Genomic DNA, 17,141 nt, shown 5'->3' with positions numbered 1-17,141 from the left:
AAAATCAGTACTTTCCTAATAGGATTCCTAAATTTGAGTTCACCTGCTTTCAGCCAAGTGAGAGTATTATAGTCTGCCTAAAAATAAGCCATAAGACCTCCCTCAGTAACTTCCCCATCATGTCTGTGGCTTCCTTTTGAGCTACAACATCTCATTCAGAAATTGGAAGTCTCAGTTCAAAAACTGTGGTGTTGAGGAGTATTGCAAATCAAGTATTCCAACAGCTACTTAATCTCACTTAGAAAATGTGTATTATTTTTCTTTAGTCTGCATAAAATGAAGTTATTCTCTGCATAGTTGTAATTCTATTAAATGGCTGTTTTTTGAAAATTGGATGTACTTGTTTGGGGGGAAAAAAAAAGTCTCCAGAGCTGTGTCTGTTTCTGTAATGAAGTTCCTCTATATATTTTGGGGAGTTGATTTAACATCTCACTAAGTCAGCAATTCAGGGGCATTTTCATATTCCTGAGTTGCTTTTGTGCCTTTTGTCAGTGAGGATAGTTAAATACAGTCTTGATTATGTTTTTTTTAGATTCTGCTTTCTGTCTTTTTTATGATACATTCCTACAGTCATTTTCAAGTAATAAATATAATTGCTATAGCAAAATGGAATATCACAGTTTGACATCAAAGTTATTTAAATTTCAGGAGGAGAAGTTCTTTAAAAATGTTTCATTTTTGCATTGTTTGAAATTTACACAAGCTTTTCTTTGTTAGGTTGGATGTGTGAGATCTGCTTGTCTGCTCGAGTTCCTTCATGCGTTTCCAGGGTATTTCCACACAAATACACTTAATCAGCTTTTAGAGGGAGTCTGTTCTGTAACAGGAACTCCCAAGTGAGCCACAGCTTTTGAGTGAAAAGGAGGAGAAGCTTTGAAAAAATTATCAGGTCTTTGAATTGGGAAGAGAGGATGTCGGGTGGAATAGCTCAGGAAAAGTTCCTGTCCCTTTTCCATGCAGATTAACGTCTCTGATTTAGACTGAACATTGTATCGCAGGGGGATTCAATAAATTACTGTTAGCTATGTCCTCTCTTTCAGTATTTCGGCCTGTGAAGTCCCTTGATGCAAATCCCAAGTACTTCTTTTTTCATGTATGTATGCAAGGAGAGATTGAATTGATGTTAGTAAAATGGGTGAGTGTCTGAATCATGAGTTGTGAGAGAAAGCACACTGCCTGCCTTTCCAATTGTCATTTTTAAACTATATGTTAATTTAGATAATAATTTGAGTTCTTGATTTTTTTTTTAATTTTTTTTTTTTTTTCTTCTGGAGTGCCTGGAACACACCCTAAGGATCAGCTTGTCAGGACAACGTGTTCTAAGAACTGAAAGAATAAATGAGAAGAGCATTCTCTTAAACAGTACTTGAAGTTTGTTCCTATTACTTAGGTGTTACAGCTTTGTTTTAGGAAGATGAAAGTGTTGAGTTTTGAATATGCTTGTAAATTGGGACAGTCAGCCTGCTAAGGTGACGTTCTTTTCATGCTAGATGTCAGTGTTAACATACCTGTTCTGTAATCTCAGGTGTAGTCATTCTGTTGTCCTCCTGGATACACCTGTATTAAATACTTTAGTTAAAATTGATGGTCAAAATGTCAAGACAGTAACTGCAAATAATGATTTGTAGGTTGACCCTTAATGGGCAGCTGTCTCTAAATCTTTTTCTTGTGAAACTCCTGTTCTTACTGTGCACCAAGTAAACCCAGGAGAACCAGGCTGGCCTTTGTTAAAATGTTTGCTACAGCCTTTCCAATACCCAGATTTCTCTTTCATCTTAGTTTTGACTAAGATGACTTTGAAAACCTGAAAGATAGTAGATGGGTGATAACTGCATCACTCAAAATTAAATCCACTGGGGATATCATAGTTGGTTTTTCATCCTCTCAAACTGTAAATAATTAGCTGACTAGCAGTAATTCATAAGATGTCTTATAAAGTCATTTGTCAATGTGTTACTTGAGCGTGTTGTGAGACTACTCAAAGGCATGTGGCTATTTGCCTTGTTTCTTTTGGTTTACAAAAGATTTTTTTAAAAGCACCTGTTTCATCTGGGGCTTTGTAATGGTGATCATAATGTAAATTTCCTGGTGGTTGAAACTGGTTGTGTATATTGGGATGTATGATCACTGTTTTCTGCCTGTGGCTGTAACGGTGACCACAGCCTATCTTTGTGGATAAAAAGCCTCAGTGAAGGTATTGTGGCTAGTAATAATAAATAGTGTGACATGATGAGCAGTGGTTTAAACACTGTTCTTTTTATGTCTTTGGCTTCTGTAGAACGTATTATTCTATTACTCTATAAATTAACCATTGCTTATTTACATTCTTTTAAGTGTATTTTTTTTCAGGATTTTAGCTGTCAGTAGATTTGTTACACTGTGATCTCTTCTTTTCAATAACACCTCTAAGTATCCAGAAGTACTTCCTTTGATATCAAGAGAAGAGGAGCTGCCAAATGTTGTCCTTCAAAGCATTTGGTATTTTGGGGACCTTGAACTCAAAGGAAGCAGCAGCTGTGTTCAAGGCCCAAGGTTTTATTGGAATATAAGCATAAATGTTTTTCAGGCAACTTCTTAAATTTTTATTGCAAGAGTAGACATACCTCAAACATATTTATTGGTGCCAGTTTTTCACAATGAGTAGTAGTATACTTGTAAAATAACACATTTATTTCCTGAAAGTTGTCAGTGGCTGGAGAGGCTCAGGCAGTGGCAGGGAGACTCAGCAGGTTGACTCAGGATGTGTTCCTATAGCTGAGGAACTTGGTGGCCACAGAGACCAGCTGAGTGCAGGTGGGAACGTTGTAGAGATGCGCCCTGTTTGGAGTTTATGTGTGACTCCACAAATTGTGTGCAATTAGCTTCCATTTTTGGATATATAAGGAAGGCAAGTACTGGCCATACAATTAGAAACACGGTATATTTTTCATATAAAGTTTTAAAGGCAACACAGCAAAGTTTGATCATGTACTTTCCCTTTTATTTTTGAGCGTAGCTGTGATGCAACTGAACAAATGCATTTTTTCCAAGAGTAGTAAAGAGAAGCTACAGTTTTCAAATTCTTTTTTTAATTTTAGAGAGCTGCACATCTGCAGAAGTTGTTGCTGCTGTTGATGTGAACACTCTTGCCAATGAAGTTTATAAGCACAACTTTCCCAGGACACCATTATGGGCAAAGACAATTGAGGTGAGTAATGAATGTCTCTTTTACTCTAGTCTGGCACTTGTAGAAGTAAGTTGTCTTCACTGTCCTTATTAGTAACAAGAGAAACAAAAAGATTTAATTTATGTTGTTATGAATATAGCAGTTTTACAATAACTTCGATTTCTTATGCTATGGTTGCTTGTTGAAGTTAGAGTGATACTCACACTGCAGTCTTTTCCTGAAAGTCTTGACGGCTGCATCAAGAAAGGTTACGTGAATGTCAAGAGGAATGTTTACCACCAATAAAGGAATGACAAAAAAATATTTTTAGATTAAAAAAATATTTTCATGTATTTTGAAAGAATTTAATTAAATTACTTGGAGGCATGCCTTCATTTTGTAGATATAGTTGAGCTCAGTAGAACACAAGAAAATATACTGGATGGGACAGTGACATTTTTTTGTGGGCTCAACAGATCAAATGTTTCAGGGATTCTGTCCTTTTTCCGAATTATTTGAAGAACAACTAGGTAAAATTGGATTCTGTTTTAATAATTGAGGGGCAAACTAGGTGTGTTGTTTTGCCTGGATTTAGGTAGAAATTGCAGTATACTTCTTAATCTTCTTTTACAGTTTTACAACATGACAGTAAAATATACTGAATTTGCTTTAAGACACCAGCTTAAGTACAAAGTTTTGATGTACAAAGACTTCATATCTGAATAAGGATACTTTATTTGGAGGAGGGATGGGGAGAAATAACTAGTCAGTATTTTGATGTGATCTACTGAAAGAACAACTACACGCCTCTTCTGAAAGAATGAGTAGGTAAAAACCTCATGATTATGTATAGATGCTAACGTCATTAGTGGTTTTGATTTGTATTTAAAGCAATTAATGCATATTTTCATTGTATGGTTTGCCAAGGTAGAAAAGATTGAAATTATGAGGTCAAATGAGCAATTAGGTAGTTTTTTGCTAGGTGAAGCATATAGTGGAAGTAAGAGGGGTAGTCTGAACTGAAAGATGACTTGAGAGTTTCATACAGTTTACAACACTCAACGTTCTTCTATTTTTTTCCTTATTCAGGGAATAACACTGAAAGAATTTGACAGATTATCTTTTGATATGATTTTGATGAGTCCTCCCTGTCAGCCATTTACAAGGTAGATATAGCACACTTTGGAGAAAAGTGCAGTTATTACAGTATGTAATGTTAAAGGAGAAATGTTCTCAAGAATGAAACTATGTGTGGTTCGTCTCTGTACCTTTCTCTTCTTAAGCAAAAATGTTGTAGTTCTGTTCACCGTGATGTTTACTGAAGTGAAAGAAATGCAGCAATTTCAATCTTAATAATTGATCACATTTCTTGTAGTATATATCATAATTCAATTTAAATTAAGTAAGTTTCTTACAGCACCTATTTTGCATACTGTATTGTTCTTCTAATAGTGAAATTCAAAGATTCTGCTGTTTAGGAGTGGTTCCTTTCCCTTTAAATATCAATCTAATCTTTTCCTGAGGCAACTCAGGAAAAGAAGGAGGTTTGGAATTTCTCACTTCTGCCTGAGACTGAGTGTAATCTAGTTTTGTTTGTACTTTGAAAATTGGACACACACACAAATAGTTTATTCTGAGGAATGTTTCTATTTTAGCCAAGACTAGGAGGATAATGGCTTTAAAATGATTTTGTGGATGATATAGAGAAATGTCTTGCTGATTAAGAACAGAATTTACTGAGATGTTATTTGTCAATTAGTTTCAAATTCATATCGTTTGACAGCCGTGACCAGTGGAGGTAAGATTCTAGTAACTGTACTTATGCAAAGTAGTAGCTTCATGAAAAAGTCTGTTGATGGTGATGAAACTGCTTGTGTGAGAAAGTATGTGTTATTGAATGGTCTAAGATTAGAAGGGTGCTGGTCTATAAAAATGTATTTGTGCAAATCTATGATATATATATAGCAATCATTCCTTCAAAAAAAAATTTTTTTTTAATAATACAGTGAAAAGAAAAAACTGTGTATGACTAATTAATTTAGAGACACACTAAAGCTCTTCTACCAAGGCTTTATTCTTTTTTTAAGAGCTAACACAAGTATAAGTTAGGGGAACACAGGCCTGGAATCATTATATTGTGTTATCATTTTTATAACCTACATGAGCTGTCCAGTTTAATGTTGCAAAATTGATTACAAAGTTATTTGCGTGGGGCTCAATCCTGCTAAATGGTGAGCACTGAGGCTTTAATTCATAGAAATAATTTAATATATTTAATGTAAAATAGCGGGCTATTCCCAGGAACCCAGTGGGGTTTTTTTGTTCTTTCAGAGCCAAGTATGTTCAAGGGGTTTGCTGGACAAGACCAGAATGCTAAATGCGTTGCAGACTGGGGAGTGGATTTCATTACTGAATGCTTCAATTTTAACCTTGCTGTGAGCTGATGGATTCCAGAGGCAGGCAGACTTTCATTACTCAGAGCATTTCTTAGGACACTGCCTCTGTGAGCAGGTCCTTATGTCTGTACACAATGCTTTTTGCAGAATCCCTTTTTGAAACTCAAAGCAAAAAGTGTCAGCATTCTATAGAAAAATGTAAGTCAAATGTCAGACTGCTCCAAGTAATATACAATTATTTCTTTATTCTTTCTTAGACTTGGCCTGCAAGGTGATATATCTGATCCACGGACAAAGAGCTTTCTCTATATCCTTGATATTCTTCCAAGGTATAAATGAACTTCTACCTCAGTTCTTAAGCCTTTGTTGTAACTAAGTAGGTCTTTTATATTTCAGCGGGACAAGTCATCTATGATGTTTTACAGGGGTACTACTAGTATTGTGTTGTATTACTTGTTTGTTTTCACATGATCATATGTAACTTAGAAATACTTGTATTTTACTAATGCCATTATCATCTCATAGTTACTGTATATGCTTTCATGGTTTGGTTTTCTTTTTATTGTGTGTCTGTTTAAACTGTGGCTGTATCATAAATGAAAAAAAATTGAGTTATCTTCAGTTCAACGTCAAACTTGCACTGACTTTATGTAGAAGTGGGAGTAGGCAATATAATAATTTGCTAATGGGCATTGTGGAAACATGAAAATTGTTTGAAATACCGGGTTAAAAAAGCTTTGATTCAACATTTAGTCACCTTTTGAATAGGTAACATTTGAAAGTTTGTTTAAATATGTTATTGACTGCACAATACGATACATCTTCCGTCCCCTTCCATTCTTTCTTAAAGTGTCTATTCTGTCTTCCTGGTGCTGCTTCTAGATATCTTGGGGCAGATTGTGTATTTTTGGTTTGTAGTACAATCTCTTGTTTTGAGTAGTAATACTAAAGAATTCAAATAGCACTGCATTGTCTTTGTGTTGATCTGTTATTTTTGCCTGGTCAGACCCCAGTTCCTAATAAAATACCTGTAATTATTTGTATTATTTATGCCTTAAATTTTGAAACAGTAAATCCAAACAAAGTGGGTTTTGCTGCCTAAATTGTTCTTACTGAGAACGTTAAAATCTGCTCCAAGTAATGCTTGTAGTCTTTTTGGGGAAGAGATGCATAGCGCTAAGAACCCTTCCTGGGGAAGTGGAGCAAGCAGTTGCTTAGAGAGATTATCCAGCAGAAATCTCTGCTTCTGAATTGAGATGTCCATTGGGCACCAGTTGGCATGAGCGTGGGAATTTGCATCAGTTACAGTCCACCAGACGCTTACTGTTTCTGGCAGTCCTGCTTCTGCTGGAGACTGGGACAGCTGTTCTCTACATGTTCCTTCATTGGTTAATCTTGCTCTCAGAATTGGAGGAGGATGAAGGGAGGTTTGGCTGTCCCTTTGTTTGTTTGTTTGTTTGTTTGGGGTTTTTTGGTTGGTTGGGTCTTTGGGGTTTTTTTGTTTTGTTTTGTTTTTTTAATGAATGCCTTCTGCACAGGAGGAAACCAGTACCAACAGCAGCCTTTCTTTCCAACTGCTGTTAACACTGGGAGAAAAGGGTCTTCATCCTTCTTCCAGAAACAACTTCTTTGCAGCCAGCAACATTAAATGGGACTACCTCTTTGCCCTCGTCATGAGCAGATAGAGAACACAGGCACAGAAGGGCTGAGTGGCTTGGCTGGGATCACCTAAGAAGTCGGTGGCAGGGAACACAAAACAGAACACAATAGAGATTCTGTAGCCTTGTAAGTTAGACAATTAATAGGTAAAAAGCAAGATTATTATTAGTCCCCCGCTTCTAGCAGAGACACAAAAATAGGGAGATAATGTGGGTTTCCAAAAGTTGCAAAGGTTGTCTTTTCTGGAACAAGGAATGTAACTCAGTCCTCCAGACTGACCTTTCAAAATTATAAATTAAAAACAGCAGATAGTGTGTAAGTTCATAATTTGTCAGAATAATAGTACCTTACTTATCTTTAAGGGAATCCTGACCACAGTATTCGTTTCCATTAAACTGAGACACAGTTAAGAGGCTGGCTGCTTTTGGGACACTGTTATGCATTAATATAGAAATGTTGCTTCCTGGTTGCTGTGGGCTTAGCTGGATAACGGGCAGAAGCTTTTCCTTCTCAAAACCAAAACTTCAGACACTGTAGGACACATGTTTTTCGTCATGACGATGCAAAGGAGCTGGGCTTGGCTGTGGCACTTTATCTCAACACCCCATGAGACCCTGCTGATGTCCCTTATCTCCCTTGGGCAGGTTGTTTCTTGAGGGAGTACTTAGTAAGCAGTCTGTAATATGTTCAATATGTTATGGTGGCTTCCGCAGAGTTTCTCAGTTCCAATAGATTTGTGTTTTACTGAGATAGTGTTTGTGTATTTTTTGGATATGACATGTTTGCCAGACATTGAACATGGAGTATTTCAGCCCAAAAAAGGGAAATTCTTAATATAGGAATTATCACTTTGCATTCTAAATTGGTACGGCATGCGTTCAGTTTATAGAAACTATAAAATAATTTCTTATCCCTTGGCTTGGCTGTTCCTACCTGATGTTCAGCCTTTTATAATGAAGTGTCACTGAAATGAGGCTCAAAGATAGCCTGGGAAGACAAATATTAGAGATAAGGAAAGGCCAGTTTCAAGATCTGGAAAGACCTGGGAAATCCTTGGAGCACCCAGCCAGCAAACAAAGTCTGACCCAAATGGTCCAGATACTGTCTGTTTATCCTGTCCAAGCCATAACCCATGGAAATCTAATGCTAAGACATCAAAGCACTACTTCTACAGACACATTTGTAATGTTAATACCTGCCAAGTACTTAACACATACTCTTTGTATAGTGATTACTTGTCTTGTGATCTGTTGATCCTGTATGAGCTCTTGTATTTTAGGCTATGCTCTGGATTCATTACTTTAAAAATAAGTTTCATACTAGGTGATGATGATGTTGAGTGTGGGTAAACATACCAACAGATATACTCTCCATTCCTTTGCAGGGAATTTGGCTGCCTCTGCTTTTTTCAGTTTAGTAATTTTTTTTTTACTGTTATTTTTAGTATTTTTAAATTTGATGTAGTATCTTGTACATTTTCCAATTGCTTGTGAAATGCTTTAGTTCTTTAATTCTTCATTTGAATGTCTTTAATTGATGGTAGTTAAGAACATGCTAAAACAAATTCTGCTGTGATTTGTAGCAGTGGAAGTCCAAAGTCACTTACTGACTTAAATAAGCATGGCGCTGCTGTCTGGTGGCATTAGTATCCTGTTTCTATATGCCGTTCTGAGATCCCAATGTGTGACAGGCATACTATGTCTACATTAGCCTTACCAGAGAATTAATCAGTGCCAGGGAATGTTCCCAGAGACTTGAATCTGAATCATCTATGCTTCTAAATTGTTAGAATAGTCCCTGACACAGTTTGGGCATGTTCCTTCTCCAGAGATTTAATATGCTTGTTTTGGAATGAGCCTTTTTCCAGACCTCTGCACTGATCTTGCTAAACTTCAGGAACCTCCTTCCCCCGCCCCCCCCCCTCCCCCCCTCAAAATGAAAAAGTTAAGTATAGAAAATTGAGAGTATCTGCAGTCTGAGCTCTAAACGTGTCGTATTTCTTAAAGCAATTAGATGAATACTGGTTCTCATGTGTTACCGCTAAAGTTGATGTGACATTTTGACACTGATTTCAGGTTTAAGCACTTTAAAATAAAAGTTTTCTGTTCCATGGCTAAATAGTGATCTTCTTCCCCCGACAATTATCCTTCCTATTACATACTCAATCTGTTCAGTAATAATATTATGCTTTAGGAAATGACAGTGGTAAAGCATTTTCAGAAGTACGTGCATGGGGTACAGCAGTCCATCTGAACATAAGTAGGTTTTGTTGCTTTTTATAATTACCAGCAGTCCACATTTTTAATTCAGTTGGGAATGATTTGATCTAGGCAATCTTGGAAGTTGAGGTACATTTTTGTAAGGATGCTAAACTTCAACAGCTAGCATGATGTGGAAATACTTTGATCTTTCTCGTAACTAAACAAATCCGTGGATGAATATAATGTAGTTTACATCTTGTTACTCTGATTTGTTGATTTTTTTTTTTTTTTCCTTGTAGGCTTCAGAAGCTTCCAAAATACCTACTTTTAGAAAATGTTAAAGGATTTGAATCCTCTTTTGCAAGGTAAAGTCTAATTTATGCAGGTTTTAGTTGTTAATAAATCACTTTTTCTTTAGAAGGGGAAGGCAGGATTTTTATTTCCTAGAATTTAAGTTAACAAAATAGTGAGATGGGACAGCTAGCAGCTGTTTAATTTAGGAATGAAAATCTTAGGTTGTGAAAGGAACTTGCTAAATAACTATTTATTTCTCTAAGCAGATAAAATATGTTTTAACAAGTTGACTCCATTGATTTCATTTGATAATGCTGTGTCCTTTGGAAAGAGTCAATATTAATTTTCAAAGAAAAATAACAATAGATATAGCACTCAGAGGTTTTGGGTTTTTATCCATGACAGGAGCTTGTGGTATCTTGTGTTAAGATCACAGTACAGTATAGGGGCTTTCTTCAGTACCTTTGGTAATAGTAGATGATCAGTCATTCAGGGTTGCCATCAAATGGTCCAGAGATGTAGTATGAAGACTCTTTATAATCTTTGTCTGAAATGTGGAAGAGGAAAGTTGTCAGTAAGGTTACCTAATGACAGCAGGAGCATTCTCCTCTCTTGTGGGCAAAGCAGGAGAGAGGGGGTTGCGGTCTTCGTTCTCATTTCTTGCTGGAATAGAGTAGGATCTTTCCGTAGCATTCCTTAAAGCACCAAGAGAGCAGCCAGCCTGCACATCATGCTCCTTAATGAATATGGCAGGCAGCTGGGAGACATGTTCAGCACGCCCAGTGGTTAAGTGTGCGGCAGTCCTCTGTGAACATGTGTACACTTCGCTGGAGGTGCAGGCTGCTGCTGTAGATCCTGCAATTCCCCAGGCTATGCCTTGCTGGCCAGTGTTTGGAACAAGTTGTAGTTCAGAAAACACCCCAGTCAGAATGCTTGCTTTATCATATGACACTTGGGGTGCAGTGTCACATACAGTACCAGGTACAGGTCACAGCTTATGCTTTTAGTATAGTTCCAGCCTAGTGCAGTCTGCATGGAATAGAAGAGACAAGTCTTTTTAAGAAGATTTCCATTTCAGTGATTTTTCCACTGTTTATAAAGTACAGTCCTACCTCACTGTTATTATGAAAGCCACCAATTTTTGTCATCCCTTGAGTTAGCCCTTTTGTGAGGCTTAGCTGATGCCATGTATGTGAACAGAGGGAAGTAGTGAGCTATTTGTAGTGGTTTTAATCTCCTGTTTTATAATTCACAATAAAGAGAATGTCTTGGCCTCTGATTATTTTCCTTGTTGACACACTATAAGTACTGTCCTAGAGGTGGGATATTTTTGAAGGTGTTTGCACCAAAGTAGGTGTGAGAGACCTGTGAATTTGTAGTAGTCATTTTTGGCTACAGTAACACTGAACTTCATATGTTGTCTCCTCAAGTTCGGAAATGGATGACTTCATAGCTGTAATTGTCTGTCCAGTTCTTTCACTGAATGTGCTGAATGTCTCGGTACCTAAGCTCTTGCTTTCAATGTGTTTTTATTTAGGATAAAAAAGGGCCTAGAGGTTGTACGAAGGGAGTAATTGCTTTTTGATTCTTTTTACTGCCAGAAGTGAACTCCTGCGAATGCTAGCAACATGTGGATTTAAATATCAAGAATTTCTCTTGTCTCCAACCTGTGTGAGTACTAAAAATGCTCTAATGTTATTTAACTGTTCAAACTGCACTGAGCCCAAGAACATTTGAAAATGATCTATTGTATTAGAAAAGAGAGTTGTGCCCAGAGCTGAAGATAGTCTTGAATGAGAAAGTCATGTGGCATGACTTCTGATTTCTTACCAGTATACTGGCATAATCATACTGCTGTTATTGTTCAGATCCTAGTCCCATATTGCTTTGCTACCATTTGATATTTTTTAAGAAGGCATGGATTTACACCATGACCAGGAAGGTGGTTTTCCCTGCAGGAGCCTCATTGCTTCAGAAGTGCTGATGCCTATGAATTTCCCAGCACAGAAAATGTGACTGTGTTTGTGGGAGGAGGGGCCTTGTTTGCATATTTCCCTGGCAACTGAAAAAAGAGTTGAGAGAGATTTCAGAATTGTGCAAGACTAAATGGAATCAGTGAAGTGCTGTATATACCTGAGAGATGCTGATAGAGGGTAGCTTGAAAACCAGTTGTGGTGCATTTGTTTCATTGTTAGATGACTTATAATTGCTTGTTCAAAAAGGCAAGAAGACACCATTTTGCTTTTGTCTAGAAAACAGGTAGTACCTGTCCCAAGAAATCATGATGCATGTAATTTTTCTTTTTACCTCACATAAAATTTTGTTTACATTCTTGTTCATTTACAGAGAAGGTCAAAACCATGAGGTACAAAGAATAATTGTCTGCTCATTTCATTGAAAATACCTAGGTATGGAAGTTATAAGTGTTTAGGTATTATCAATTAATACTGATATCTCTGAAGTTGCAAAATATATTAGAGTGTCATAGTTCTATTGCTGTATATAAAGGCAGGTAACTTGTATGATGCTATAGACCACTTTTTTCTCTCTTTATCACATGGACTAAAGGCTTGTGGATTTTGCTTACAGCTTGGCATTCCCAATTCTAGGCTGCGATATTTTCTAATTGCAAAGCTTCACCAAGAACCATTTTCCTTTCAAGCTCCTGGTCAGGTGAGTCTATTAGTGTTACCTGAATTTGCTTTGTTTCATGAAGACTGAGGGTTAAATTTTCAGTTTAGTGGTGTGTTTTGATGAATGGGGAGTAGGATAAGTGATATCAACAGAAAAGTTAAATTCTGTCTCTTTCAGCCTGAATACTGAGTTTTCTAAGAACTGAGATGCATGCCAGTGGATTAGGTGGCTTTAAACAGTTGGGAGACAGTGGCTGATAGTGGGCTAGAAAACAATTCATTCTGCTACCTTTTTCACACCCTTGGAAAGGTCTTTTTGCGAAGGCAATTATTTGTGGTTGTTTCTGACATCATTGCTGGTAGGTCAGCAAATCTTGATGCCAACATTTTTTTGAAATCTTCATGAAAACAACATGAAATGGTTATTTGCTTTATTCTGGGTATCTCTGAAGGAATTCTTACTCACTACAGAGTCGGCTATCAAGTTGTTTGTCAAGTGCAGTTCTTTAATTTTTTTTTCTCACAATTTGTTTTTAGATATTGACAAGATTTCCAGATCAGGATCTAGAAGACTTATTCAAGGACAAAGTCATTGACAAAGTGGGTGAAGCTAGTTCTTCCTTGTCTTCTGAAGAGAAGAATCTGGATCCAGACATTGGTCCTGATTGCAGCAGCAAGAAGAGTTTACCAAAAGGGGCCTTTCTTTTTAAGCTTGAAACAGTAAAAGAAATGGAAAGGAAACATGATCAGGACAATGATTCTTCTATTCAAATGCTAAAAGACTTCTTGGAAGAGGAAAACGAAGAAATGAGTCAGTATTTCTTACCACTGAAGTCCTTATTGCGCTATGCTTTCTTGTTAGACATTGTTAAACCCACCTGTCGGAGATCCACATGCTTTACAAAAGGGTAAGTTGCAAAGAAAATGTCTTGCTGAATCATGTTCTGAAATTTTAGGTGTATTTTTGCTTGTGTCCTGTAAAAACAACGAGAGCCGTTTCATCAAAAAAATCCAGGCCTCTGAAAAAAAAATCTCCTTATATAGCATGCTTCCTGGTCCAGTGGAATGCCAGCATGAGAATCTGTCTGGCAGAACATCATGTGCCCACTCCAAAAAGGCATTCACAAAAGACAGTGCCATTTGTTGTTGACCTTCACAGAAGCTTAATTACCCCTGCGGAAATATGGTTCCAGTAGACTGGTATAGTACTGATTCATTAATGAATTTCTTTATATTGCTCAATGAAGTTACAAAGTGTCATGCTTGACAGATCCATTCCTCGTTAAAACTGTCTCACTGTACATTTATTGATTTCTTGGATTTTTCAGCTGTGTAGGTCAGAATAGCTGTGGATTGGCCATATATCATAAAACCAGTTAGGTTGCTGCATTACAAATCATATTTGATGGAGCAGAACGTCAGTGCTTTTCTGTCTAGTAGTTTTCTGATTCATACCTTGCAATTTTAAGTTTGACTGCCAGAGGTTGGTGAGTGTATTGAAACTCTGCAGACAACCGGTCAGGACCTTTTCCACTGAATGCATTTGTATTGGAAAATGGCAGCTGGAGCCTGGAAGTTTGTGGGAAATGTTAATATTGGTGAATTTTTCAAATTTGTTTCTTTGGAATTCTTGGAATGTTTAAAGAAAATGACTTAGTTGATGAGTCAAAGCTAATTATAAATTTTTTTTTTTAATTAGTAGAAATTGGACTGTCAGATTGACAGAGTTCCCGCAGATTCTGTGATTTTAACTTTTTAACAAAAAGAAAGCTGAGAAGAGAAAGAATTTCAAAAGTTCAAAATTTGTGCAACAGGAAAGCCCTTCCCCCAGCTCTAATTGACATACACCTTTTAGGCCCTCACTCTTTTGAGTTGTGGGGGAGTCGGTGTCTCATGGAATCTGTTTCTTAACTAGAAGAGTCAAATAACCTTAGGCCAGAATAATCTCTTATGTATGTCATGTATGCCTTCACTGTCATCAAAAATAAATTGGCCACTTGTGGTTTCACTAGAATACGTCATGGTAGTTTGTGGTCATGTTTATCAAAATCACACTGAAGGAGGCTCCTGAGTAGTTAATATGAAGTCTTTATATATAGTGATGGGAAATCTGACATGGAACGTGACTGTTGCCCTTCTGCTGATGTGGAAGGAGCCAGGCCAGATATTTGTGGTAGTTCTTGGCTCAAAACATAGGAATCTGATTTACTGTCTTTGTTCCCTTTTTTAAGAGCCTTTGGGAATGAAGGTTTCCAACATGGTTCTCAATGTGGTCATATCATTTACAGCTCTGCATTAAGAGAAGGATTATAATTACATCTCAGGCTTCATCCAGGTCACTTTCTGAGGCCAAGAGTAAATTTCTGCTGTATGTGTTCTAGGAGTTCTGTTTTTATGTTTCTCTGAAGCATGAGATCTAGGAAAGAGGACCCTGAATGGAGCAGAACAGCACTTCCAAGTAGTACAGAGAATCCCTCCACTGAGATGCCTGTCTGGTGTCTTTTTTAGAAGTCATACTCACCATCAGCTTTGAGACTGGGAGAAAAATTTCCCTCGGTTCTGATTGGTTTTCAGGTATTTCCAGCAAGGTTTGTGTATTAAGGATAATCCGGATATGCCTTCTCCAGGTTTTGCGAGTTCAGGGACCTCAAACAGCGATATTTCATCAGTGGTTTTTTGCCTTTCTGCCTGCATCATACCAGTATGTCTTCTGAAAGGCTTTGGTGGAGTAGAGGGCAAAATCTAATGGCCTGTGACATGTGAGAGAGACAGCAGATGATCCTGTGTTCCCTTCTGACCTTGGACTCCTAGGCAATTGGAAAATGATTGCTGAGTTCCTTGAGACTATGAACACCATGGTTTCTCCTGGGAGTATATTTGTGGTGACTGAAGTTGCGAGAGGAAATTGTCCATTTTAAAGGGCAGAGCAAATGAAAACTACTACTTTAGATATAATCGTTCTGGACTTATTTGTAAATTCTTGATATGCTATTGACAAGATAAGCAATACCTTCTAAAATAGTGTAGTATTAGTTACAGAAACTTTCTCTAGCATTGTGGAAATTACCTTTTTGTTCGTCATAATGTAGGACACAATATACCCAGAAATAATATATTATGTATATGAAATTAAAAGGTTTTTTTGAAAGCTTACAGAAATAAAGGGGGGGGGGATCTTGAGTCAGATGAAAATTGAAGACTGTAATTTCTTGAGCCAACTTCTTTCATTAAAACTGGTAATGAAATGTCAGAAAATCAATGCATCATTTTTTACTGTGGCAAAAATTCCCATCTTTCCATCTTTAACTATGTTATGAGTCTAAGGTAGGAACGTTAATTTTTCTGTAGTCAGCATCTGCAATAATAATTAATAACAATCCAGCTAACACTGACCATCTGCCCACATTTGTGTTAAAAACCCACTCCACCTGCCCCCCATCCCCCAAACCACTTCTACACCAACTAGATTTTGGTGGTGGTGGTAGTTCTGTACTCTAGTGCCAGTTATTTGAACTGGAGTATTTTATATAACATGGATCCTATTAAAAGATTCTTTTCCCCCAATAAAACTGTGAAATACCACTTTGAAATTTATCATCATTTATATATTTTGGCTCAGATATGTTCATCTGAAATATGATCAGATGCTGTATAAGATGATGATCAGGATTCCTCAGTGTTATGTGTGTTATATTGTTAAACTTGGTATTGGGGAATTTTCAGAATGCAACTAACCAATTAAAGGTGATGTATTTACAACACAGTTCTATTCCATGTGTTTTTAATCTGCATCAGTGTTTAGGGCCTTTTGTTCTGATCCTAAGGAAGATTTGCAAGCACTTTATTTTCAAATGAGTGTTGCTCTTGCTGATATTGGCAGAACTACTCGTAAGCTTTTCCAACTGAAGAAGAAATTCTCAAGATTGAGCCATGCTGGGTCATTGTGTCTGTGCTGAAGGGAGAGTATTCCTTTATTCATTGTGGAATTAGAAAGGCTTGAAACAAAAATTGTTCCAGTGCCTTGCTTTAGAATGGGCCCCAAGTAGAGCAAAAGACCTTTATAATTGTCTTTACAGATGTGCAGATAAAAATAGAGAATAGTATCTGTTAATGATTGATGCAGACTGCATCTCTCTAATGCAGTGGATCTTCCGAAATTGTTCCATAGTGCAAAAGCCATCTGTTGACTTGCTTCAGTCTCTCTCTCTGTTCAGGACATTCAAACACCATCATAGTTAGACCAGCAGAGCATGTTTCTGAAAGCCCATAATTATATTTAAATGATAGCCTGGAAGAGACTACAGGGTAAACATGTTGTTATGCAATCAACCACAAAGCGTCCAGAAAAGCTATCGTATGGTTTTAGAATGTAAGTTTGCTTACTGTGTAGTTGGATTTATTTTTTTCTTTCTTCTTTTCTTTCTTTCTTCTATTGCTCTGCATGGATGCCTGGCCATCCCTTATCCCTTCCCCCTGTGGAAAATCCACAAGCAACCAAAAGTTAAACCTGGCTGAACCACTTTGTTCCTAATGGATTGATATAAAAGCTGGAGGCTCACACTAATGGTCCTCCTTTGAATATGGAGAGCCGATCTGACCCCCTAGGACCATTTAGCCTTTAACGCGTTTTGCCTTAATGTAAAATTGGTTTGTGCAATGTCGATGGCCCTTTCTGATGATGCTATGCTTGAATTCCTTGGCCTTGTATATTTGCTTAGTTGCCTTATATAAGTCATTAGTGTGGATAAACCCTCGTGCGTTGATTGCAGACTCATCCCTAGAGAGCATGTTCAGAAGCTACTGCACTCCAGGG

The 17,141-nt window shown here is 37.2% G+C and overlaps 1 protein-coding gene across 15 annotated transcripts in view; it reads left to right on the top strand.

The window, feature by feature from the left end:
- The window catches only part of TRDMT1 (tRNA aspartic acid methyltransferase 1), a 41,975-nt gene that overhangs the window by 18,256 nt on the left and 6,578 nt on the right, over positions 1 to 17,141 (top strand). For 4 of the 15 annotated variants that reach the window (XM_052803462.1, XM_052803441.1, XM_052803417.1 and 1 more), the window contains 6 exons: positions 3,078 to 3,187; positions 5,799 to 5,870; positions 9,701 to 9,766; positions 11,297 to 11,366; positions 12,264 to 12,368; positions 12,866 to 13,236. In XM_052803462.1, the coding sequence (XP_052659422.1) occupies positions 3,132 to 3,187; positions 5,799 to 5,870; positions 9,701 to 9,766; positions 11,297 to 11,366; positions 12,264 to 12,368; positions 12,866 to 13,236 (740 nt within the window). In that variant the 5' untranslated portion in view covers positions 3,078 to 3,131. The other 11 variants (XM_052803384.1, XM_052803391.1, XR_008237470.1 and 8 more) reach the window with 9 other exon arrangements.

This window comes from Harpia harpyja, chromosome 1, assembly GCF_026419915.1.
Source record: "Harpia harpyja isolate bHarHar1 chromosome 1, bHarHar1 primary haplotype, whole genome shotgun sequence".
Classification (NCBI taxonomy): domain Eukaryota; kingdom Metazoa; phylum Chordata; class Aves; order Accipitriformes; family Accipitridae; genus Harpia; species Harpia harpyja.
This window is presented reverse-complemented; position numbering and strand designations above follow the sequence as displayed.